This window comes from Protopterus annectens, chromosome 10.part0 (assembly GCF_019279795.1).
Source record: "Protopterus annectens isolate FY-2018-M chromosome 10.part0, PAN1.0, whole genome shotgun sequence".
Lineage (NCBI taxonomy): Eukaryota > Metazoa > Chordata > Ceratodontiformes > Protopteridae > Protopterus > Protopterus annectens.
This window is the reverse complement of record NC_056744.1, coordinates 981,012,490-981,036,027: the sequence shown is the minus strand read 5'-3', so window position 1 is coordinate 981,036,027 and position 23,538 is coordinate 981,012,490. Positions and strand designations below refer to the sequence as shown.

Sequence of the window (23,538 nt, the reverse complement as noted above, 5' to 3'; positions counted from 1 at the left end):
CTTTATAATAGTTCTAAATATGAAATAAATGAAAAGGTAAAAAAGAGACCAAAAAGTAATTTTGTCATTTAAACATACACTGGCATATCATACAGTTGAACGCAATCAACAAGCCAACCGAAGGCATAACAAGCTTTGAAACTGAATACGATTTCAAGAACTACAGCACTCAGTACTTCATACCACTGCCATCTCCCGATGCATCCAGCAACATACAAGTCCCAGCTCCTATGTCCATCCTTCTAACGCCTCAGACCTCGCAACTGCCACTACCTGCAGTCCCAAACGGCTACACCATCAACATTCATGCCCCAGTCTTCCTTCCAACTTTCCTTCTGACATCACCGACCTAACAAACACTGCTACATGCCAGCCTAAATGGCCACAACATACAGATGAATCTCCTTAAACTTCATTTTCCAGACTGTCACCATCATCATCATTAAGAGTACCATCCTCCAACACCATCTGCCACTTTTCAAATCCATTCCAGCGAGTAACAAAACAGATCTGGTCCCTTTAAATAGCACGGCCTCCACATCCTGCACTCCATATCCAGCCCGGCTTACCACTGCAGGCCCACACTTCCATAATCCAGTGTTTCAGCACTGCAGTTAACCACACTCAACAGACCACCAGGTAACATATCACGAAGAAGCACTACACTACAAAAACAAAAAAGTGCACACTAGCTGGAGATGCTGCTGCCACACAATGTGCCGCCATCTTACCTTAAATAATAAAGAAGACAGAGGACATATCTTCCTGGCTCCTCTATTCTAATTCAGCTTGCCTATAAAATAATCATCTTACCTTAATTCTTGCCTCCGACCCTTCATATATTCTCCTTATTAACCCTATTCTAAAAGGGAGTGCAAGTGTTACCTTTTTCTTGCTTCTGAAATCCCATTTGACTTTATCAAATGCTTTTTCTGCATTAAGACCCACCAACAATAGTGAAATTTTTTTTGTACTATGTTTCCTTCTGGTTTGTTATTCTGTTAATATTGTCAGACATTCTCCTCCCTGCTGCAAGCCATATTCACCCATATCTGTCAGTTTTGGCAAAACCTTTGTGTAGAAATCATCAGTTTATATTCTTGGTTTAAAACTGAACTCCGTCTATGTGAAGCTGAGTCTGAACAGTACTGACCCTCTTTAGGTAATATAACCAGCACATGTTTCTTCCAAGGTGCTGGTACTGGTCCCATTTTAAAGAAAACCTTCAAATATTTATCACTTTCTGTCTTTCCTTCTGAATTCCAGACTTTCACAGGAATACTGTCTTATTTCTAGAGACTTCTCTATTGGTTGATTATACCTTACCATTGTTATGTCATTGTTTCCTTGAGAACCACACTGTTGCATGCCCACAGCTTTAATAACCGAGTACAAAGGGGGGCAGACAAAGTAATGTGTGTGCTGTGCTTGGCATACAGTACATGCTTATTTAACTATAATATGTTGGTGTGCCACAGTATGAAGGAAATTCTGCATGTTGCAGTTGTACTTATGCTCTAGTATGTGTTTTAGGCAATGCTGTGTAAATGCTATGAAATGGTTAGTGATTCATGCATGCCATTAATAAAGGCATTGCCCATTGTACACTGTATGCTCATTGCCACTGACATGGTCTCTCTACATCCTGTTGCTGATGCCTGACATATACTGTCTGTTGACTTTACATGCCTTGGGTACTATGGTCATTATTTCCCCCATGTCTCTGCTGTTGAATTTCACAAGCTTGAATCCCTCTTTGTGTTATGGTTATTCATTGCTGAACATCATTTAACTCTAACTTTGTGACAGTTACGTCTTCCATAAATATTTACATTCATGCCTTTTCTTGGTTTTCTTGTTACTCTCTGCTTTATATAAATTTTCATAAAATTTCCGAAATGTCTGTCATAGCTTTATAGGATCTCTGGTTATTTTTCTTGTGATAGGCTCTCTGTGTTTGGAGACAACCCTTTCGACTTTTGTTGTCCAAGATGTTCTGCTAAACTCTGTGGAGTTATTAAAAATATTTCCTTAACAGCAACCTTTCTGAACGTGTGTATTATCTAAATACTCCCTTATTTTCCCTTTAGCAATCAACAGTTGCTTCCCTTCTTCTATAAGATTCCCCTTCGTCTGCAATACTTTAACCTTTGATAATCCCCGTAAATAATTCCAATTACTTCTTTCCATAACTTTCTCCCTTGTTTTACCAATTTTTTTTAAACTCCATTTTCCTTTTGCACAATTTCCTGGCTTTCCCTTCTTAAGAAATGTGTTATCTACCCTAATAACTCTTAAATAATTTCCCTTACCCATTACTTAAATTCCTCTCTTTTTAACAGAATTAGGAATGTGCAGGTGTCTCATTTGTACTTCACTGACCATGTTTATCATTCTTTGTATTTGTGGATGGCCTGAAATAGTTGGATATTATCCAAAAGCATTGTAAAACATCATGTCTCTAGAGCTCCAGCTAGCAGGGTTATTCTGATTGTACGTTTTTCTGAATTTTCTGTTACTTTTAGCTGTTTCAGGTTAGTATAGGTACCCTTTCTCCCCTCCCATCGCTTTGGTGTCGAGTGTAGGTTTGTAGTTGTAGTTAGTTTAGAGTAGTTTGCCTGTGGTGCCCCTTTCCCCCTCTTAGTCAGACTAGTGTGGTGAGTGGGTGTGTTATTAGTCTAAAGAAAGAAATTTTTTGGTCTGTCTTTCTTTTTTTAAGGCTTCTTGTTGGATAGTATGGCTGAAAAGCTTATCTTTAAGTGCTGCACAGAGTGTGGCCATAAGCTCTCCCAGCGAATGGCCACACTCTGTGTGTGTTGTGCTTAGGTGTGGCCCACCTTAATTTGGAGTGCTCCATTTGTGCGGGGTTCAATTCCCGAGCTTTGAAGGATAGAAAGGCCAAGTTGGCCCTCAAAGGTCTTCTGCTTGCCACTGATCCTCCTTCCTCTTCGGCTTCAGTCACAGTGGCTGCTGTGACTGCCTCTTCCTCTTCTCTCCCTTTGGCTTCCCTCCCTCCCAGGCTGGGACTCAAACTCCTGCATCTAAGCCTGTGGTAGCGGAGCAGAGGAGAGGTAGAGCGTGGGAGAGAGAGAGAGTCGAAGACGAGGGAAAAGTGGAAGAGGTCCCCTGACCTCTTGTCCCCAAGCAAGTCTGCACGGACCCGTGACTCCCCTCTGCTCCGGTCTCCGAGGTTCTCTCCGGAGCCGGAGGAGGCACATTCAGTCTCCCGGGCCTCGATTCCCTCACCGGCCAGGTCGGAGTCTGTAGCCTCGTCTCGGGCGACCCGTTCTTTATCGGACATGGATCTGGATAAGATGATGAGGCACTTTATCAGTACACAGATCCAGATGGGGTCTTGCCAGCCCCCCCTCCCTCAGGAGGGAGGAGCTCGCTTCCCTTTTTTCAACCCATTTCTCCTTCCCCGATCTGACCTTCAGCTTCGGAGTTCTCGGATCTGAGGGTGGCCTTGGTCAGACGGTCGGCGCCAACAGTCCTTGCATCCTTGACACCGACAGCTATCTGGAGCCTCTCGGATCCGAACGGCTGTCTGAACCGGAGCCTGGGTGTCGGATCCGAGGGAGTGGAACATTTTCCATCGGCTCCGACGTTGTTGGGCCAGGTTCCCTCCCTCGGAGCTCCATCCACTTCGGGTCCGGCCCCGATTCTGACGTCGGATCTGGGTAGACTGGCCTCCTTATTAGCTTCCCAGGAGGTCCGCTCTCCTTCGGCGTTCGATGTGGTAGAATGGGTCATCATCAGCTCGAGGCCCCTGACCGCCCCCTCTGACTCTGCCCAGACCCGCTCGGCTCTGTCTACAGTCCCCATTGTCTTACTAGAGGGACAACCTGTGCCCGAAGAGCCCCAGACGGTTCTCCCAGAGGAACAGATAGCTTGCGAGCGCTCTACGGAGAGCTCCATGGGAGATGTCCCTCGCAAGCATACGTGCAAGAAGAGGCACTTGGACTCCTCTGAGTCCCTAACTGAGGACACAGATTTAGATGATGGGGAGGGCTCCCCAGGATCACATCCCAACGATGTCTCCGTTGGAGACATCATGGTGAGCCTATGCCAGTGGGGAGGTTGGTCTCCCCCCAAGCCCTCCTCCTCGCGGATGTGGATGGAACCAGATACCGTGGAGCCAATCCCCAAGCTCCCTGATAAGGTTCTGAGTCCCCCTATTGACAGGCCTTCCTGGAACAAAGGCTCCCCATTGGACGCCATGGTGGTAGCAGCAGCCACGAAGAAGGAACCATCTCAGGAAAGTTCCTTGGTCCACCTTCCTGACCGAGAGTCACAGATGATGGACTGCCTAGAGAAGCAGGTGTGTGCTTCAGCTACCTTTTCAATAATGGCGCGGAACTACTTGGCCCATGTCACAAGACTCCAGTGCGACCTAATGAAGGAGCTGGAGGAGTCTCCACCCAAGTCCATGTCGCAGGAGGACATGGCTTCATTCTCCCCAAAAATGGCCTCTCTGAGAGCAGTATCAAATACGTCCATACGACTCCTCTCCCATGCTACAGGAGGAGCGGCTAGGGGGACTGGGTCTGGCGTGTCCATGAGGCGTAACGCCTGACTCAGGTTGTGCCAATGACAGCTTGACTCTTTTTCGGTAAGACTGTCAAGGAGACACTAGTCCAGAGTGAGGAGGACAAGAAGACACTTTCTGCCGTCGGAATCCACTTCTCTAACCCTCAAAGGTCCTTTTCCCAGAACCAGAGAGGGCAAAAGAAGATGTGGTTCCAGAAGTCTCAGTATTCCTGGGACACACATGGCTCTTCTTCCCCTAGAGGCAGAGGGGGACAGAATGGATGCCGGCCCAGAGGCCAAGGGGGTCCGTGAAACTTTGGGTCTTTAGAACCATTCTCGGACAGACCTGGGCAGCAACCCTGAGGGTTTGCCTAGCTGCTCTACTCTGGAGGCAGTTGGGGGACGATTGTCCTTGCACCCAGTGGCATGGGAGTCCATAACGGGCCGCTGGGTGCTTCAAATCATATCCAGAGGATTTTCTATCCCCTTTGTGGGTTCTCCCATACCTCCCAAACATCTCCCGGATGTTCCACCCATGCAAAGGGAGGCAGCAGCACAGGAAATTTCCAAGCTGCTAGGAAAACGAGCCATTGAAACCGTCCCCCCAGATCAGTCCGTATCGGGCTTCTACTCCAGTTTCTTTTTGGTGCCAAAGAAAATGAGGGACTTAAGGCCCATCCTGGATCTCTCTACCCTGAACTTGTTAGTTGCCAAAGAAAGATTCCAGATGGTCACACTACAGTCCATCATGCCGTACCTGCAAAAGAGCAACTGGATGTGCTCTTTAGATCTCCAGGATGCTTACTATCACATAAAAATGCACAGAAGCTCCAGGAGGTTCCTCTGCTTCTGGCTAGGAGCCAATCATTGTCAATTTCGAGCCCTACACTTTGGTCTCACCACAGCCCCCAGGGTGTTTACCAAAGTGATGACAGTTGTATCGGCTCACCTGAGACTTCAGGGGATTCAGGTCTTATCTGTACCTGGACGATTGGCTCCTCACTGCTCCCACCAGGCATCTACTTTCCCAAACCAGGGAGTACTTTCTGACACTCACCCTGAGTTTGGGTATCACAGTCAACACAGTTAAGTCTGTACTAGAGCCTGTACAGGTGATAGATTACATTGGTGCCAGGATAGACACAGTACACTGCAAAGTGTTCCTGACCTTGGAGAGAGTTCAATACCTTAGGATGCATGTCTCTCTAATTTACTGTTCTCACCTCCTGACAGTGGAATCAGTGTTGAGGGCCCTAGGCTCGATGGCGGCTGCCATAACTCTTCTTCCATGTGCTCGGCTACACATGTGGATTCTTCAATGGATTTTAGCGGTTCAGTGGTCCCTGTTGGATTTACCATTAACCTATCATATCCACCTCAGTCAAGTGTGTCGGTCGTCCCTCATATGATGGATGAGCTCTTCGGACATTTTGGAGGGACGATCCTTTGTTCCAGCCCCTGCCCAAACCACAGAGACCACGGATGCCTCCCAATTTGGGTTGGGGGAGCATTGTTTGGGCAGGACAGTCTAAGGCCTGTGGTCCCCCTTAGAGACAAGCTTTGCATATCAGTGTCCTACAGATGAGGGCGGTCCTTCTAGCGTTGCAGGCCCTTCGTGCCTTTCTTCCTCTGGGGACGATTGCCATTCAGTCAGACAACATGCGAGTAGTTTGGTATATCAACAAACAGGGAGGGACCAGATCTTATCCCCTTTGTCGCGAGGCCATGAGAGTGTGGGAATGGGCGATTTCCACCGGTCGCTTTCTCATCGCAACACACATTCTGGGACGGTCCAGTATTCTAGCAGACAGGCTAAGTCAGGCCATTCTGATGCCTTACGAGTGGTCTCTGAATCTATGAGTAGCGGAACAGATCTTCACCGAGTGGGGTCAACCTTGCTATGATCTTTTCGCATCTCCTTCCAATGCGAAGTGTAGCAGGTTTTTTGCTCTGAACCCCCCGCCGGGGCAGTCCCCCAGAGACGCTCCAGTTCATGCTTGGCCTCCCTGTCTTTTGCATGCTTACACGCCAGTTCCTCTCATCCTGAGGTTTCTGCAGAAAGCTTGTCGACTGGGGAGCAAGGTGATCCTCATTGCCCCATTCTGGCCTCGCCAGGTATGATTTGCCTTCCTTTGGTCTCACCTTCTGGCTCTAGCTTGAATCCTAGAACCCATTCAGGATCTGATGTCACATCCATCGGGGGTGCCTCATCTGAGTCTGGACAGCCCGAAGCTCATGGCTTGGCTGCTCTAATTCCTGTGATTGCTAGGACTCCCAGACTTTCCTCCTCAGTTAAGTCTATTTTGGTAGCTGCTCATAAGTCTTCTACCAGAAAAGTTTATCGCAGCAAATAAAAACGTTTTTCTTTCTGGGCCTCTCAGAGGAGTTTAGATCCTTCTACAGCTCCTATTTCTGCCATTCCTTCTAGCTGATGTTTTCCAGCATGGAGCTAGTTCTTCTACTGTCAAAGTTCATTTGGCTGCCATTTCTCATTTTCATGTGGGTGAGAATTCTGCATCCTTGGCATCTTCTAGACTGTGTAAAGCCTTTATTAAAGGCACTTTTTTGCTACGCCCCCTCGTCAAAGATCCTGCCCCCCCCTGTGGTTTCTGTGGTTCTCTAAGCTCTGGTTGCTCTGCCTTTCGAGCCTGCCGCAACTGCAGATCTAAAATTTCTGTCGTGGAAAACAGCTTTTCTGGTGGCGATTACCTCTGCTAGAAGGGTTTCAGAACTGCAAGCCTTGTCCATAAAATTCCTGTACATGAGTTTTCACAAAGATAGAGTTTCCCTTCAAACCAACCCATCTTTTCTTCCTAAGGTGGCTTCACCAGTCAATATCAATCAGACTATAAATTTGCCTGTGTGCTTTCCCAATTTTACCAACAGGATGGAATACAAACTACACATGTTGGATGTTCATAGACAGTTACGATTCTATTTACACAGGATAAAATTTTTTTGTAAATCTGATCATTTGTTTCGTTCTATCGACCCTTTTTGGGCAAACCTATTTCCAAGGTCACTATAGCTAGATGGATTTCTTCATCCATCCTGCAGGTCTATAAGGACAAAGGCATGTCTCCTCCAGGTCAGATTAAAGCTCATTCTACTAGGTCCATGGCTACATCTGCAGCTTTCTGGTCTAGGGTGTCTTTGGATGACATTTCCTCTGCAGCTACTTGGTCCTCATCTCATATGTTTATTTCCCATTACAAATTGGATTTGACATCTAGAAGGAGAGCATCCTTTAGCTCCGTGGTGCTCCGGAATATCCTTCCATGAGGGCCTCCCAGGGGTTTAGTAGCTGGGGACTCTGTCCCACAGGTTGAAGACCAAATGAAGTAAACTACTTCAGATAAAGAAGTTATGTACTCACCATAACGTTCCATCTGAGTAGTTGTAGTTTATTTGTCTTCAACCGTCCCTACCTCCTTCCCCTGGACCTTGGTGCATGTTCAGCCTACGGGCTGTAGTATAGGTCACAAGTATGTTATCAGGTTGAGTTCCAAGTATAAGTTCTGCAAACTCGATCTGGGGATGGAAGGCAGTGGAGGTCTATTATGGGTAAGGGGAGGAGTCTGGACCTCGGAGCTGATGCTAGTAATTTTTGCTGGCTCTGATCCACTACGGATCTGTATTCCCACAGGTTGAAGACAAATGAAGTACAACTACTCAGATGGAACGTTATGGTGAGTACATAACTTCTTTTTTTCTGATATTCCAATTAGTTTTTTTTTTTTTTTTTTTATCCCCTATCCTGTATTCATCCCAAAAGCCCAGTGCAAGGAAAACTTATATGGACAAATGGATACACATTTGAGCATGGACTAAATTGAGGAGCTTAGATTCCATTTGTTCTCCTACTACAGTCTGGAATGTCCTGTAGATATTTTTAAAATTGGTGAAAGTTATTCATCTCTTGAAATGCAGGTGACTGCTGTTTCCAACTTTCATCAAGATCAAAACTAAAATTTATTAACATCACTGAAAGCAGGCAAAGTCTTTCTTAGAAGTTCCTTTTAGTTAAAAGGACCACTGCAGGATCTAGTACCTACTTGGGACTTGTACTTTGTTCAGTGAGAGTTAATTCACGCTGCTTTGTACCTGCAAGTGCAGCGGATTTTTAAGTTCCTTCCTTAGAATACTTTTAATAGACATTACTTCAGCCAGACAGATTTCTGAACTTCATGCTCTCTTTGCTTAATACCTTTATCTGATTTTTTTATTTTAAAGATAGGGTTTCTGTCAGGAAAAGCCTTATTTTATGTCTAAGGCTGCTGCTGAGTCAAATTTAAATCTGTATATACATCTTCCTGTATCCTTTCTATCCTATTCTGGTCATTGGTCACTGGCAGATGAAATGCTATGTAGAATGAAACCGGGTTATATATAAAAGCACTCTGAGAGTTTTGTTTTGCTTTCTTCCAGCTCTTTGAGCCAAAAAATATCTAAATTTATCCTTGCTAGATGGCTGTCATATTGTATTAAATTTCATCTCACGTATGATATATTATCACTGCAAGTTGCTACGACTCATTCTACTAAAGGTTTGGCTGTTTCAGTATTTTTTTTCTGGAATGCAACCCTTTATGACATTTATGCAACAGCTAAGTGGTCTTCTCATAACTTTTTCTATAATGCATTAAAAGCTGGGTCTTATTTCTAGACCCAGATCTGACTTTGAAGCTACCAATATAAAAGGTATGTCCTATGAATCCACTCATTAGGGAGAGCATGGGGTTCTGCCCTGTGAGATACCACTCATTCACTATTACCAATGCAGAAGTTAAGTACTTGTGTAATGCTAGCTCTGTAAACAGTTGGTCCATCCTTGGTAACAATCCTACTACCTTGGCTTTAAGAAGATTTTGTTTGCCATAATATATCCTTTAAAGCAGCTCATGGTGCAGTACATTGAGATTTTTTTACCAGTATTTGACTGTTTGTTGACATCAGCCCTCCTCCATGGTAAGTCAGCCTGTTCACTCTCTATAGCTGGAGCAAGAATTAACCAGGAAGGGCTGTCAATGACAACCACCAGGTAAATTCTGAGGTTTTCTGCTTGAATTTTTCTCAGTCCTAATGGCTTGCACAGAGAAACTACAGGGGGAAGTTTGTGGAGTGAAGACTGAGGTCCTCCCTTCATTTATGTAAGAGGCATTCCCTCCAAGTATTATCATCTCTGCCCCCAGTGCAAAAACAGTGAGCTTCCTGGCCTGCACCAGGAAGTTAACACTGCCTAGTGTGCTCCCTGAGTTTGCACAATCCCCTTCCCCAAGGAGATGCAAGTGTGCCATGGTCTTTCAGTTCTCCCTCTCCTTGCCTGGCTTCTCCATGTCAGGGCCACTAGGAAGGTTTGGGTTTGCTGAATGGTCCTAACTTCTAAACCCTTAATCCTGTGAGCTAATGAAGATGGATCCATTCTTAAAGATCTAGCATTGTAGTTCTGGTTTCTTCTGTGCTTTACACTAACTTCTGAATATAAGTGCTCAGACCATTATGAAGATCAAGTAGTGAGTAATTGATATTTCTCCATTGTTTTTTTTTGTCATAAACAGGTGTAATATATTATGTAGAATTCTCACATATTAGGTTATTTTTTTAATTGAACAGCTCGTTGAAACTGGAGTATGTGAACACTATGATTCAATGCAGTTTTTCTTTTACAGGGCATGTAGAAAAGTCAGAAAGATGCTCCCCCATCCTCCATCCTTTACTTCCTGCAGTGAGCCCTGTTAACTCTTACGAGGATGATTTTGTTTCATCTCAGGAGAGTGTCAGCAGTTTAGCTCTCAAGACATCTTTGCAAGAAGCTAGGTAATTAAACCTTTATTTTTCTTTAGCCAGTACAGTTAAAATGCTGTGCACACACAAAATAGAAATACAGTACCATGAATATCATGATACCTTTGATCTCATCCATGTTATTACTTATTCATTTTATAACTTAACAGTTTGTAATGCAGTGTATTTTCCTGGTTGTTTAAGAAAAGTTTTAAGGAGTGTGGAGAATCGGCTAGAGCCATTATCCTGATTGACATTAACCATTTTGTGCCATTTGAATACTAATTAGTACTGAATCCTTTAGTGTGTGTTCTTCAGGAAAAGCCACTAAACAGAGAGTCATAACTTTCGGTCATACTGATAATTTTGGTGCCGCCTTCTTGCCAGAATTAGCAAAGGTGCTATCTTCTTCCCAGTAAGGTACCAACCTGTGCCTCATGTAAGCAGTGATTTAGACATTAATTTGGCTCCCTTTTATATCCCAAATTATGTATTCTGTTCAAGTTATTCTTTTTCTTTTTTCTTTATTATGTTTTGTTTTTATCACTATTTTGATTTGCGCACATCCCTCTTGAAAAAAATTTTTTCATTATTCTTTTGTCATTGTTTGTTTTTATTTAGTTTCATTCATCTTTTTTGATTTTTTTTATTCATCCTTTTCTGGTTGCTTACATTATTTGCAAGGTTTTGACTTGGTCATCAACATATTTAATTGTGTTAGGCAAATAGGTTCCATTCTTCATGTCTTTTTTTCTGGACCATGAATGTATGGTTGAGGATTGTGATTTTTGATGGCTTAGTCAGTTCTGAGCTCACCGAATTGAGTCAATAAATAGCATCTGCTTAATCTGTAACATAAATGCACCTGAATTCTTTACAGACGATGATTGTAGTAGTATATTTTGTAATTCATTACAGCAGGCGTTTTCCACTTGAATGTGGTATGAAATGGTAATCTGTCTTAAGTGCCAATTTACAATTCAGCAAGTTTCATGCATTTTTGACACACGTCATTTCTGTTTCTTGTTTGGAAACAGATGTTCCATATGGCATTTTTCTCAACTGTCATTTTTTACACAGCTTCTAAAGTCGTTGGAAGTAGTATGTTTAAGTCTGGAGTTAAATGTCTTTTTGACATTTCTCTTCCTCCTCCCCAGTTTAAGTATTGCTTGCATCTATCACTGAACTCTGATGCAAAAATTATAAAGCTTCCAATAGCCAGATTTTTCAGGCGTAAAATCCTGCCAAAACACAGAATAAAGCACTGTGAAGCATTTTCTTCCAGTTCCTGAAGCATGTGTTCTTCATGTTTCACTGTTGCAGTCATTACTTTTGGGTAATCCTGCTGGCAGGTTGCCCTCAGTCGGCCTGAATTCCAAAGTCCTGGGTCCTGCATCGGCCGCTGTCGCCCCTTCCCTGGCGTCAGGTCATCAGGGGTATAAAAGATGCGTCTGACGCCATTTTCTTTAGTCTTTCTTGCTGCGCGGTGCCCGTAGGAGAAGCAGTTGGCAAGTGCCGGTCGGCCGACTCCTGAGATTTTCGAGTTCCAGTTTCGGATCCGAAGTCTTCTATAAAGCTAAGTACCCCATTGGGGAAACTTTTTTCTTGCTCCAGACCAATGTCAGAAAAAGTTAATAATTGTATTTCTTGTGAGAAGCAAATACCTCATAAGGACTTTCATTCTTACTGTATTCCTTGCCTAGCCATAACGTTTCAAGTTGTCGGTTTTGTGCTAGATTTAACCAACGCACTATTACGTGTCGGTATGATTTTGCATTAAACTATTTTGGATGCAGGTTTAATTATCCAGAAATGCCGTCGGATAGCCATCCGACTACCGGAGTGCACAAAAAACGCAAAGAAAAAGATAGACAACCAAGGCCCAAAACCGACGACGAAGCTTCTCCTAAGCCAGTCGCCGGTTCGCCAGTTCTTAGTGAGGCACTTTCACAGCCCTTGACGCCCGTTACTTTAGAGTCGCAGGCCGCTACCGACTCCCATGTGGAGTCGGCTATGCCGCTGGAAACTCAAGGTATTGGAGCCTCGGACGCTATTCCTTCAGATGGGTCCAGAGCCACTGAGCAGGCACCGGCTTCTGAGGGTGTATTCAGACCTAAACATCTGTACATTAAACCGAATTCAAAGGCAAAGACTAAAGCACCTTCAAAGGCAAAGAAGCAAACTCAAGAGCCACGTGGACAGGCCTCCATGCCCAAAAAGCAGATGCTCAAAATGGCCGAAGACTTGATTACTTTGATCAGGGGCCCTCATCCCCGTCCTGATAAGAGGCCTAGGCAAGAGACTGACTATGAATCTTCAGATCAGGTTTCCATTTCTTCTGATCAGGAATATTCTCTCCCCCCCATGAGGATTCTGATGCTGAAGAATCTATACCTTCAGCTTCTCCTCCAGAAGAATATTCTTTTGGGGAAACCTTACATACCATGATGGAGCATTTCCACTGGGAGAGCCAAGATTTTTTAGAATCTAAAAAGAGGCTCAGGGATTTCCTGTTACTACCTCAACAAAAGCCACTAGCCATCCCACCTGTGTTAGACATTGTAGATGTGTTTTCGGAGTCTAGTCTTACCCCTGACTCCTTCCCTCTTGCTCCTGTTAAGCCTGACAGATATTACAGGGTTCCTGACACGCATAAATTCCTTTTTAAAAACCCTGCTGCAGACCCAGAAACTATTTCTCGGGATCCCAAAGGAGTTGAGGCTTCCATTGCAAAAAACCCTACCCCCTCTGACAGAGATTCTAGGGCACTGGATAGATGGGGAAAAAAGGTTTACACATCTGCTACCTTGGCTATAAGGGCCTTAAACTGTCAGATGTTCATCGTGTTTCACTGTTGCAGTCATCACTGTAGGGTTCTTCCTGCCGGCAGGCAGCCCTCGGTCGGCCAGAATCCCAAAGTCTGGGTCCGGCGTCGGCTGTTCAGTCATGCTCCCTGACATCAGAGTGCCAGGAGTACAAAGCTGCCAGCCGACACCATGTTCTCCAGTCTTACTTGCCATGCGGTGGAAGCAGTTCGCAAATGCCGGTCGGCTGACTCCTGATATTTTTTCATACTTCATTCCAAAGACTTACTTCTTCTCAAAGCTAAGTACCCCGTTGGGGAAACTTTTTTCTTGCTCCAGTCCGATGTCAGAAAAAGTTAATAATTGTATTTCTTGTGGGAAGCAAATACCTCATAAGGATTTCCACTCTTACTGTATTCCTTGTTTAGGCCCTGACCACGATGTAGCTAGTTGTCGGTTTTGTGCTAGATTTAACCAACGTACCATTAAGCGGAGGTACAGATTTGCTTTTCACTACTTTGGCAGGTGATTTAATTATAATATGTTGTCGGACACGTTTCCGACTATCGGAGTTCACAAACGACGAAAGGATAAGGACAGGCCTCCGAGGTCCAAATCAGACGATGGTTTACAAGCAGAGCCAGCTACAAGTTCAGCCGTCGTCAGTGAGGTGCTTTCGCAGCCCCTGTCGTCTGCCATTTCAGAACCGATTGCCGAAATGGACTCCCACGAGGAGCCAACTAGGCCTTTGAGTACTCCAGCTGCAGGACCTTTGGACAATGCCCCCTCGGATGGGTCCGGAGCCGCTGTGCAGGTACCGGCTTCCAAGGGGGTTTTCAGGCCTACACAGCTTCTGATAAAGGCAAAGCTAAAGACAAAGATGAAGTCTCCTTCGAAATCAAAGACTCCAGCCCAGGCCTCTTCTGATCCGGGACCCAAATCTCAGAAACAGCTGCTTAAAATGACAGAGGACTTACTAACCATGATTAGGGATTCACATCCTCCTCCAGACAAAAGGCCAAGGCAAGAATTGAGTTATGAATCCTCTGATCAGGCATCTATTTCTTCAGTGTCTTCCTCTGAACAGGAATATACTTTCCCTCCTTATGAGGATTCTGATGCTGAGGAATCCATTCCATCAGCTTCTCCCCCTGAGGATTTTTTTTTTGGGGGAAACTTTACATGACATGAGGGAACATTTTCACTGCGAAGGACAGGAGTACTCTGAATCTAAGAGAAGGCTTAGGGATTTCCTTCTTCTTCCCCAACACAGACCCCTGGCTATTCCTCCTATTTTGGATATTGTGGATGATGTCTTTTCCGAGGCTAATTTAACACCTGACTCCTTTCCTCCAGCCCCTGCTAAGCCTGACAGATATTACAGGGTCCCTGACTCCCACCAGTTCCTTTACAAAAATCCTGCTGCTGATCCAGAAACCATTTCTCAGGGTCCTAATGGTGTTAAGGCCGCCTCTGCTAAAAACCCTATTCTGTCAGATAAGGATTCTAGAGCTTTAGAGAGATGGGGCAAAAAAGTGTACACTTCTGCTACTTTATCCATTAGGGCTTTAAATTGTCAATTTCATATGCTAAAATATCAGCAATTTCTGCTGTCTGTTATGAAACAAAAGCTAGGTACCATTTCTGCTTGTGCAGATAATAAGGAATTACACAATTTGATGCATGCTACTGAGCAAGTGGGGAAGCATGGCTTACACTGTGGTTTTGATGCCTTGGAGGCTTCATGCAGGGCGGCTGCCACTGGCACAGTCATTAGAAGGCATGCTTGGTTAAAGGAAAAAAACTTACCTGATCAAGTGAAAGCAAAGTTACTGGATGCTCCTGTTCAGCATAATGTTTTGTTTGGGTCTAAGGCTGAAGAGGTGATAAAGAAAATGGAGGATAAGGCAAAATCCATGCAAACGGTTAAGGATTTCTTACAAGTTCAGCCCCCAAGATTCAGCAGAAATTGGCCAACTAAAAATTGGTCCTTTCCCAGCTCGGACAGGCCTCAGAGGGGTAGATATAGATGCTCCAGAGGAAGGGCCCAAGCACAGACCTCTTACAGACCTAGACAGTGGAGTGCTTCCACCCCCAGGGGTGGAGAGGACAGACCTTAATCTTATAGAAAACAGGCTCAATGACTCCCCCTGCATGGCTCCAGGAACCTCTCTCCTGGAAGCCCCTCTAGGAGGAAAACTCTCTCTTTTTCAACAAAATTGGACTTACATAATCCAAGACAAGTGGGTTCTGGATGTAGTTTCAAGAGGTTACAAATTCCACTTTCATACCTTGCCAAGACCAAACGAATGGCCAGACCTACCAAAACACAAATAGGCAGAGGCATTAAACCAGGTGGGATCCCTCATGACTATGAGGGCCATAGAACTGGCAACACAAGCAGAGACGGGACAATGCTTTTACTCGAGGCTCTTTCTAGTTCCCAGAAAACAAAATTCATGGAGACCCATCCTGGATCTGTCAGTCTTAAATACTTTCCTGGAGATACCAAAGTTCAAGATGCTTACTCTGCAGCAGCTCCTGCCAATGTTGAGCAAAAATGCATGGATGGTGACATTGGATTTAAAGGAGGCTTACCTGCACATCCCTATCAGACAGGAGTGCAGAAAATACCTCAGGTTCAAGGCAGGCTCGAAACATTACCAATTCTCTGCGCTGCCCTTTGGCTTGTCTACTGCACCCAGGGTCTTCACCAAGTGCCTGGCACCAGTAGTAGCTTATTGCAGACTCAAGGGAATTCAAATTTACCCTTATCTGGACGACTGCCTTATTCAAGCAGACAGCAAGGATGTCTTACTCCAGCACCTGGAATTTGTTCAAAATCTACTCAAGTACCTGGGATTCACTGTGAACATAAAAAAGTCAAATTTGACACCCACACAACAGATAACTTTTCTGGGTGCTCTTCTAAACACAACTACCCAGATGGCATTCCTGACATCCCGAAAAACAACTACAGCTGGCTTCAACTTTCAAAACCTTGGCGTTAATGTCTCAGCTAACTGCAAGGAAATTCCTGCAGGCTTTGGGTTACATGGCCTCCTGCATCCTTCTCATACCATATGCAAAACTACATATGAGAAAAATACAATGGTACCTAAAAAGTGTATGGTCCCAGCATTGCCACAGTCTAGACACACAGATTGCTGTCTTGCCTTGCCTACAAAAGGGATTCCATTGGTGAACCATGGCATGTCTTCACAACGAAGGGAAAGCCTTCAGTCTGCCTCCAGCCAGCCAAGTGTTAACCACGGACGCCTTGGATTATGCATGGGGAGCCCACTTGCAGGGAAAAGGCCTGCAAGGCTTTTGGACAGAGGATCAGAAGCACCTACATATCAATTTAAAAGAAATGTTAGCTGTACAGAATGCCCTCTTGGCTTTCAGGGATCTTCTACAGCCAGGACAACTACTGATACGGACAGACAACATCACAGTTATGTGGTACATAAACAAGCAAGGGGGTTCACACTCCTACCCCCTTTGCAGACTAGCCATGACTCTATGGAACACAGCTCTAGCTTACAAAGTGGATCTACAAGCTCAGTTCCTGCCAGGGAAACAAAATATTCTGGCAGACAACCTGAGCAGGAATCTGTCAGACCCACATGAGTGGATGCTAGACACCCAAATATTCAAGATGATTACAGAAGCCTGGGTCTGCCCGGACATAGATCTATTTGCATCCCCCCTCAACCACCAGTTACAGATTTTTTGCACAAGGACATTTCACAAACTAGCTTGGAAAGTGGATGCTCTCTCATTCAGTTGGAGGAACCTCTCGGGGTATGCCTTTCCTCCACTACCTCTTCTTCCACGGGTGTTATTAAAGATCAAGCAGGGCAAACCCAAGATGATTTTACTGGCCCCAAATTGGCCTCATCAATTTTGGTACTCAACGCTGATGAATCTATCCCAGGAGCCTCCTTGGATTCTACCTCAGATTCCAAATCTTTTGTCCCAACACCAGGGCCAGGTTCTGCACTCTCGTATCAAAACTCTTAGTCTGGCAGCCTGGCGTATTCAGGGTCTATGATTAATCCTACCCTTCCCAAACAGGTCATGGATGTCATCTTAGAAGCCAGACAGCCTAGCACTAGAAAATCTTATGCAGGTAAATGGAAGAGATTTTGCACCTGGATGCATGCTCAGGATTCAGATCCTCTCATTCCTAATATCCCATTGATTTTACATTACCTGACAGACATGCTACATAAGGGTTTATCCTTCTCCTCCATAAAAATACATGTCTCCGTTATCTCTGCGCATTACAATACAGATCCTCCAATCTTTTTGCATCCACTTCTGAAACAATATCTCAGAGGAGCAAAGAATTTAAGGCCCCCTAGGACACCACCCATACCTGCCTGGGACCTCAACTATGTTCTGGAAAAACTCACTCTGCCTCCTTTTGAGACTGCTGCCACATCTGATATTAAGTATTTATCATGGAAGACAGCTATCCTACTGGCTTTGACTTCAGCCAGGAGAGTCTCGGAGTTACAAGCACTCATGGCTGTGGAACCTTATATTGTTTTTCATCAAGATAGGGTGTCTTTAAGGACTAATCCTACTTTCATGCCTAAAGTGGTTTCCAAGGTGGCTTTAAATCAAACTATTCACCTGCCAACTTTTTTCACTAATCCACAAAATAAGGGGGAAAGGATCTTGCATTCCTTGGATGTACACAGACAACTTCGTTTTTACCTGGACAGAACCAAGGATATCAGGAAAACAGAGCAACTGTTTGTTTCTTATGCAACAAATTCCCAAGGCAAAGCTATTTCAAAACAGACCATTTCTAAATGGATTGCTCATGGAATCAGATTTTGTTACTCTCATCATGGAAAGCAAATCCCAGGAAAAATTAGGACTCACTCTACCAGAGCTGCTGCTACTTCAGCTGCCTTTCTCAGGGGAGTATCTACCAAAGACATTTTGGAAGCTGCAACTTGGAGTTCAGTGCATACTTTCTCTAAGCACTATAATCTCCCTCTTTACTCTAAGTCTAGGGCAGGCTTTGCTTCTGCAGTCTTGCAGGGCCTTCTAGCCGCCCCTTTACTCTATAACCACCACCCTTTATCTCAGCTTTGGGATTCAACCCTATAGTGATGACTGCAACAGTGAAACACGATGAACATAATACAGTTGTGTAGACTTACCATAAATGTAGATGTTCGAGTGTCTTCACTGCTGCAGTCTGGGTTACTCACCCTCCAGTCCCCTCTTATATTTTCATTAGTGTGGTTTCCTACTTCACCCTTCTTCTGAGGTGTATTTGCTACAGGGTATGGGGTTTGTTGTATGTTACATTTTTGTTTTACTATTAGCCTTCACTTTTGGGCACCTAACATCTGGGGCAAGAAAAACTGGAGAACATGGCGTCGGCTGGCAGCTTTGTACTCCAGGCGCTCTGACGTCAGGAAGCATGACTGAACAGTCAACGCCAGACCCAGACTTTGGGATTCTGGCCGACCGAGGGCTGCCTGCCGGCAGGAAGAACCCTACAGTGATGACTGCAACAGTGAAGACACTCTAACATCTACATTTATGGTAAGTGTACACAACTGTACTTTTCATATGCTCAAATATCAGCAACATGTCATGGCATTGCTTAAACAGAAAATGTTGTTAAACTCTGAATGTGCAAAAAACAAGGAAATGCAGGATTTATTGCATGCAGCTGAACAAGTTGGAAAGCATACTTTGCAATGTGGTTTTGATTCTTTAGAGGCCTCCTACAGGACCACAGTTACAGGTTCTGTAATTAGGAGGCATGCTTGGTTAATGGAACAAAATCTGCTTGATCATGTTAAAGTTAAATTATTAGATGCACCTTTACAACATGATACTTTGTTTGGTCTTGAGGCAAAAGCTAAATCTATGCAAACGGTCAAAGATTTTTTACAAGTACAGCCACCTAGGTTTAGTAGACACTGGCCAACAAAGAAATGGTCCTTTCCTGTGTCAGACAGACCTCAAAGGGGGCAGACCCAGACGCCCTAGAGGCAGATCCCAGGTGCAAGGTTCATTCTGCTCAAAACAATGGGGGGCTTCTACCTCCAAAGTTGGAGAAGACAAATCACAACCATTCATGAAACAGTCCCAATGACTTCTTCTGGCAGCCCCCTTAGGGGGAAAATTAGCACTTTTTTTTCTCAAAATTGTCACATTATAACCCAGGACAAGTGGGTCTTAAATAGTGTGTCACAAGGCTACAAGTTCCATTTCCATACCCTGCCAAAGGCAAACGGCTGGCCAGATCTGACAAAAAATCAATGGGCAGAGGCACAAAAACATGTCTCATCCCTCATGGACATGTGAGCCATTCAACTAGTACCAGAGCAAGAGCAGGGACAAGGATTTTACTCAAGACTGTTCTTGGTACCCAGAAAGGACAAGGCCTGGAGGCCGATGCTGGACCTATCTATTTTAAACACATTCCTGGATATACCAAAATTCAAGATTTGCAGCAGCTTCTGCCCATGCTGGGCAAGAACGCTTGGCTTGTGACTGTAGACATAAGAGGCACACCTGCATGTCCCAATCAGGCAAATATGCAGAAGATACCTCAGATTCAAGTCTGGCTCAATGCATTACCAATTCTCTGGACTGCCCTTTGACTTATCTACTGCGCCCAGGGTCTTTACAAAGTGCCTGGCACCAGTAACTGCATTCTGCAGACAAAGAGGAATACAAATATATCCTTACTTGGACGACTGTCTAATTCATGCAGAGAACAAGGACATTCTTTTACAGCATCTGGCATTTGTGAAAAGACTTCTAACATGCCTAGGGTACACAGTCAATGAAAAGAAATCAAAACGAATACCCTCTCAAGAGATAATATTCCTGGGTGCAAGCTTAAATACAACTGCCTAGATGGCTTATCTCACGCCAGACAAAGGCAACCGACTACCTTTTTCAAAATGCTGGCAACAAAGGTCCAGTTATCTGCAAGAAAAATTCTGCAGGCTTTGGGCTTCATGGCATCCTGCATCATACTAGTTCCATATGCAAGACTGCATATGAGGAAACTTCAATGGTACCTAAAAAGTGTTTGGACTCAACATTGCCACAGCCTGGAAACTATGATTACTCTCATTCCCTGCCTGCAACAGGAGTTTCGATGGTGGGCAAAGGCTTGTCACCAAAACAAGGGAGAGCTATTTACATTATCCCCAGCCAGGCAAACACTAACAACAGATGCATCAGATTATGCCTGGGTGGCCCACATGGCCCTCAAACCAAATGCATCTACATATCAATCAAAAAGAGATGCTAGCAGTTCAAAATGCCCTGACAGCCTTCAAGGACCTACATCATCCAGGACAACTACTGATAAAGACAGACAACACCACTGTCATGTGGTATATAAACAAGCAGGGGGGGGCACTCATTCTTACCCTCTTTGCAGACTAGCCATGACCTTGTGGGACACAGCTTGTCTTACCAAGTACATCTGCAGGCACAATTCCTGCCAGGAAGGAAAAATACTCTGGCAGACGACCTAAGCAGAAACCTCATGGATCCCCACGAGTGGCACCTGGATCCACAAGTTTTCAACATGATAACAAGCTTGTGAAACAATGACGTGTAGAAACCACACGTCTGAGAACCCAGTAGTGAAATTCACCGGAATTGATGAAAAACAGGCTTCCACAAAGGTCTAACGTTTTATTACAAAAAATACACGTTAAGTAATAAAACGTTAGACCTTTGTGGAAGCCTGTTTTTCATCAATTCCGGTGAATTTCACTACTGGGTTCTCAGACGTGTGGTTTCTACACGTCATTGTTTCACAAGGTGGTTACAAGAACTTTTTTCGAATTCAGTTAACATGATAACAAGGAAATGGAGATGCCCGGACATGGATCTATTTGCCTCCCCTCACAACTACCAACTAAAAAGATTCTGCACAAGGATTTATCACAGACAAGCATGGAAAGTGGACGCCCTATCTTTCAACTGGAAAACCTATCAGTATACGCATTTCCCCCTCTGCCTCTCTTCCCCAAGGTACTCCTAAAGGTCAGACAGGAGAAGCCAAAGATGATACTAATTGCCCCAGACTGGCCCCGCCAGTACTGGTATCCAGTACTAAGGAGCTTGTCTTAATGCCCAGCTTGGACCTTACCTCAGTTACCTCATCTACTGTCCCAGCAAAACAATCAGATCTTGCACAGCCAACTCAGGACTTTAAACCTGACAGCATGACGAATAATGTAGTCATACAAAACACACCTCTCAGTAAAGCTGTGATGGGTGTCATTTTGGAGGCCAGAAGGCCTATTACTAGAAAATCTTATGCTGGAAAATGGAAGAGATTTTGTGCTTGGAACCAGGCACTAGGAACTGATACAGTTGTGCCAAATATTCCTCAGATTTTACAATACTTAACTGAGATGCTGGACAAAGGTCCATCTTTTTCATCTATTAAAATTCATGCCTCTGCCATTTCGGCTGATTACAATACAGATCCACCAATCTTTTCTCATCCCTTACTAAAACAGTACCTCAGAGGAGCCAAAAACTTAAGGCCTCCAAGAAGATCACCATTGCCTGCATGGGACCTCAACTATGTCTTGGAAAAACTCACCCTGCCACCTTTTGAGCCAGCTGCTATGGCGGATATAAAGTTTTTATCTTGGAAAACAGCTCTGCTCCTAGCAATAACTTCTGCAAAATGAGTTTCAGAGCTTCAGGCACTCATGGCTGTGGAACCTTTTATCATTTTTTATCCAGACAGAGTCTCTCTGAGGACAAACCCAACATTCATGCCTAAGGTGGTGTCCAGTGTGGCTCTTAACCAAACTATTCATCTGCCAACTTTTTATCCAAATCCACAGAACAAGGGGGAGAGAATTCTGCATTCTTTGGACGTACACAGACAGCTTAGATTCTACTTGGACAGAACCAAAGTTTTCCGAAAGACAGAACAATTACTAGTGGCATATGCTGCAGGATCACAAGGAAAGGCTATCTCCAAGCAGACTATTTCAAAGTGGATAGGCCACTGCATTAATTTCTGCTACTTACACCATGGCAAGCCAGTGCCTAAGGGCATTAGGCCACATTCAACCAGAGCTGCAGCAACATCAGCAGCCTTACTCAGGGGAGTACCAACCAAGGACATTTTAGAGGCTGCTACTTAGAGTTCAGTGCACACCTTTACAAAGCATCATCATCTGCCACTCTACTCTAAATCCAGGGCAGGCTTTGCCACTACAGTTCTGCAGGCCCTCATAGCCACTCCTAATGCTGTTTAGCTCCAGCCTCCCATCCTTAGCTTTGAGACTCTACCCAAATGTAATGACTGCAACAGTCAAACACGAAGAACATAGTACAGTTGTGTACACTTACCATAAATGTAGATGTTTGAGTGTATTCACTGTTGCATTCCAGGTTACCCACCCGCCATCCCCCTTTCTTCTGATGGAACCTATCTTTCCTTCTCTGATTTATACAACCTATGTGGTGTATTTGCTTGTAGATGAAAGTAAAGTTTATATTGGTACATGTATTTGTATGTATATAAATTCTGGCTACCCTTTTAGGGGGCACCTGACATCTGGGGCAAGAAAAACTAAAGAAAATGGCGTCTGCCGCATCTTTTATACCCCTGACGACCTGACGTCAGGGAAGGGGCGACAGCGGCCGACGCAGGACCCAGGACTTTGGAATTCAGGCCGACTTGAGGGCAGCCTGCCAGCAGGATTACCCAAAAGTAATGACTGCAACAGTGAATACACTCTAACATCTACATTTATGGTAAGTGTACACAACTGTACTTTCTTTGCTACAGCAGAAAATGAGCCAATTCTTTTTTTCTTTGATATGCCAGACAAAACTAATCTTTGTTTTACTAATTTGGCAGATAAACATGCCGTAAGTTGATAAGTATCCTGATTTTTTTAAAGACTAATGAATGGATGTGTTTTATAGAACTTTAGTCTGGTATGTACTCGTATCGTAAAACTTTGTGTTGTCATCCCTACCCATAACCTCTGCACACATGTATTATGTATATGGTACCATGTTCTTCAGTAATCTGGTTGTAAGAAAACATTTTTTTTTTTTTTTTTTTAGATGTTCACAGTTAAAGGTGGGTCTTATTCAGAAACTGACATTGTAAGAGTGGCCATGTGTGCCATATGCCCATTGGGTATCTTCAGATTTCTTGAACTTCTTTCAGGACTGATGCCACCCTTGTGTCTGCAAAGGTGCTAACACACAGTTTGAAGTCCTGTTACATAGCTAGTGTTCTTGTGTACTTCATTTCTTCTTGCGGTCTCCGTACTAGTGCATACTGTACATTACTAGTTGTCATTGTTCGTGTTTTGACTGAATTTCTTCAACTGAAGATGAAAATTTTCTGAATTTAAGAGTAAATCAGGTT

The 23,538-nt window shown here is 44.3% G+C and overlaps 1 protein-coding gene across 1 annotated transcript in view; it reads left to right on the top strand.

The window, feature by feature from the left end:
• Window positions 1–23,538, top strand: part of CEP350 (centrosomal protein 350) — a 3,609,946-nt gene that overhangs the window by 1,436,583 nt on the left and 2,149,825 nt on the right. Inside the window, exon 11 of the mRNA XM_044085746.1 lies at window positions 10,200–10,347. Within this exon, the coding sequence (XP_043941681.1) occupies window positions 10,200–10,347 (148 nt within the window). The remainder of the gene's footprint in view (window positions 1–10,199; window positions 10,348–23,538) is intronic.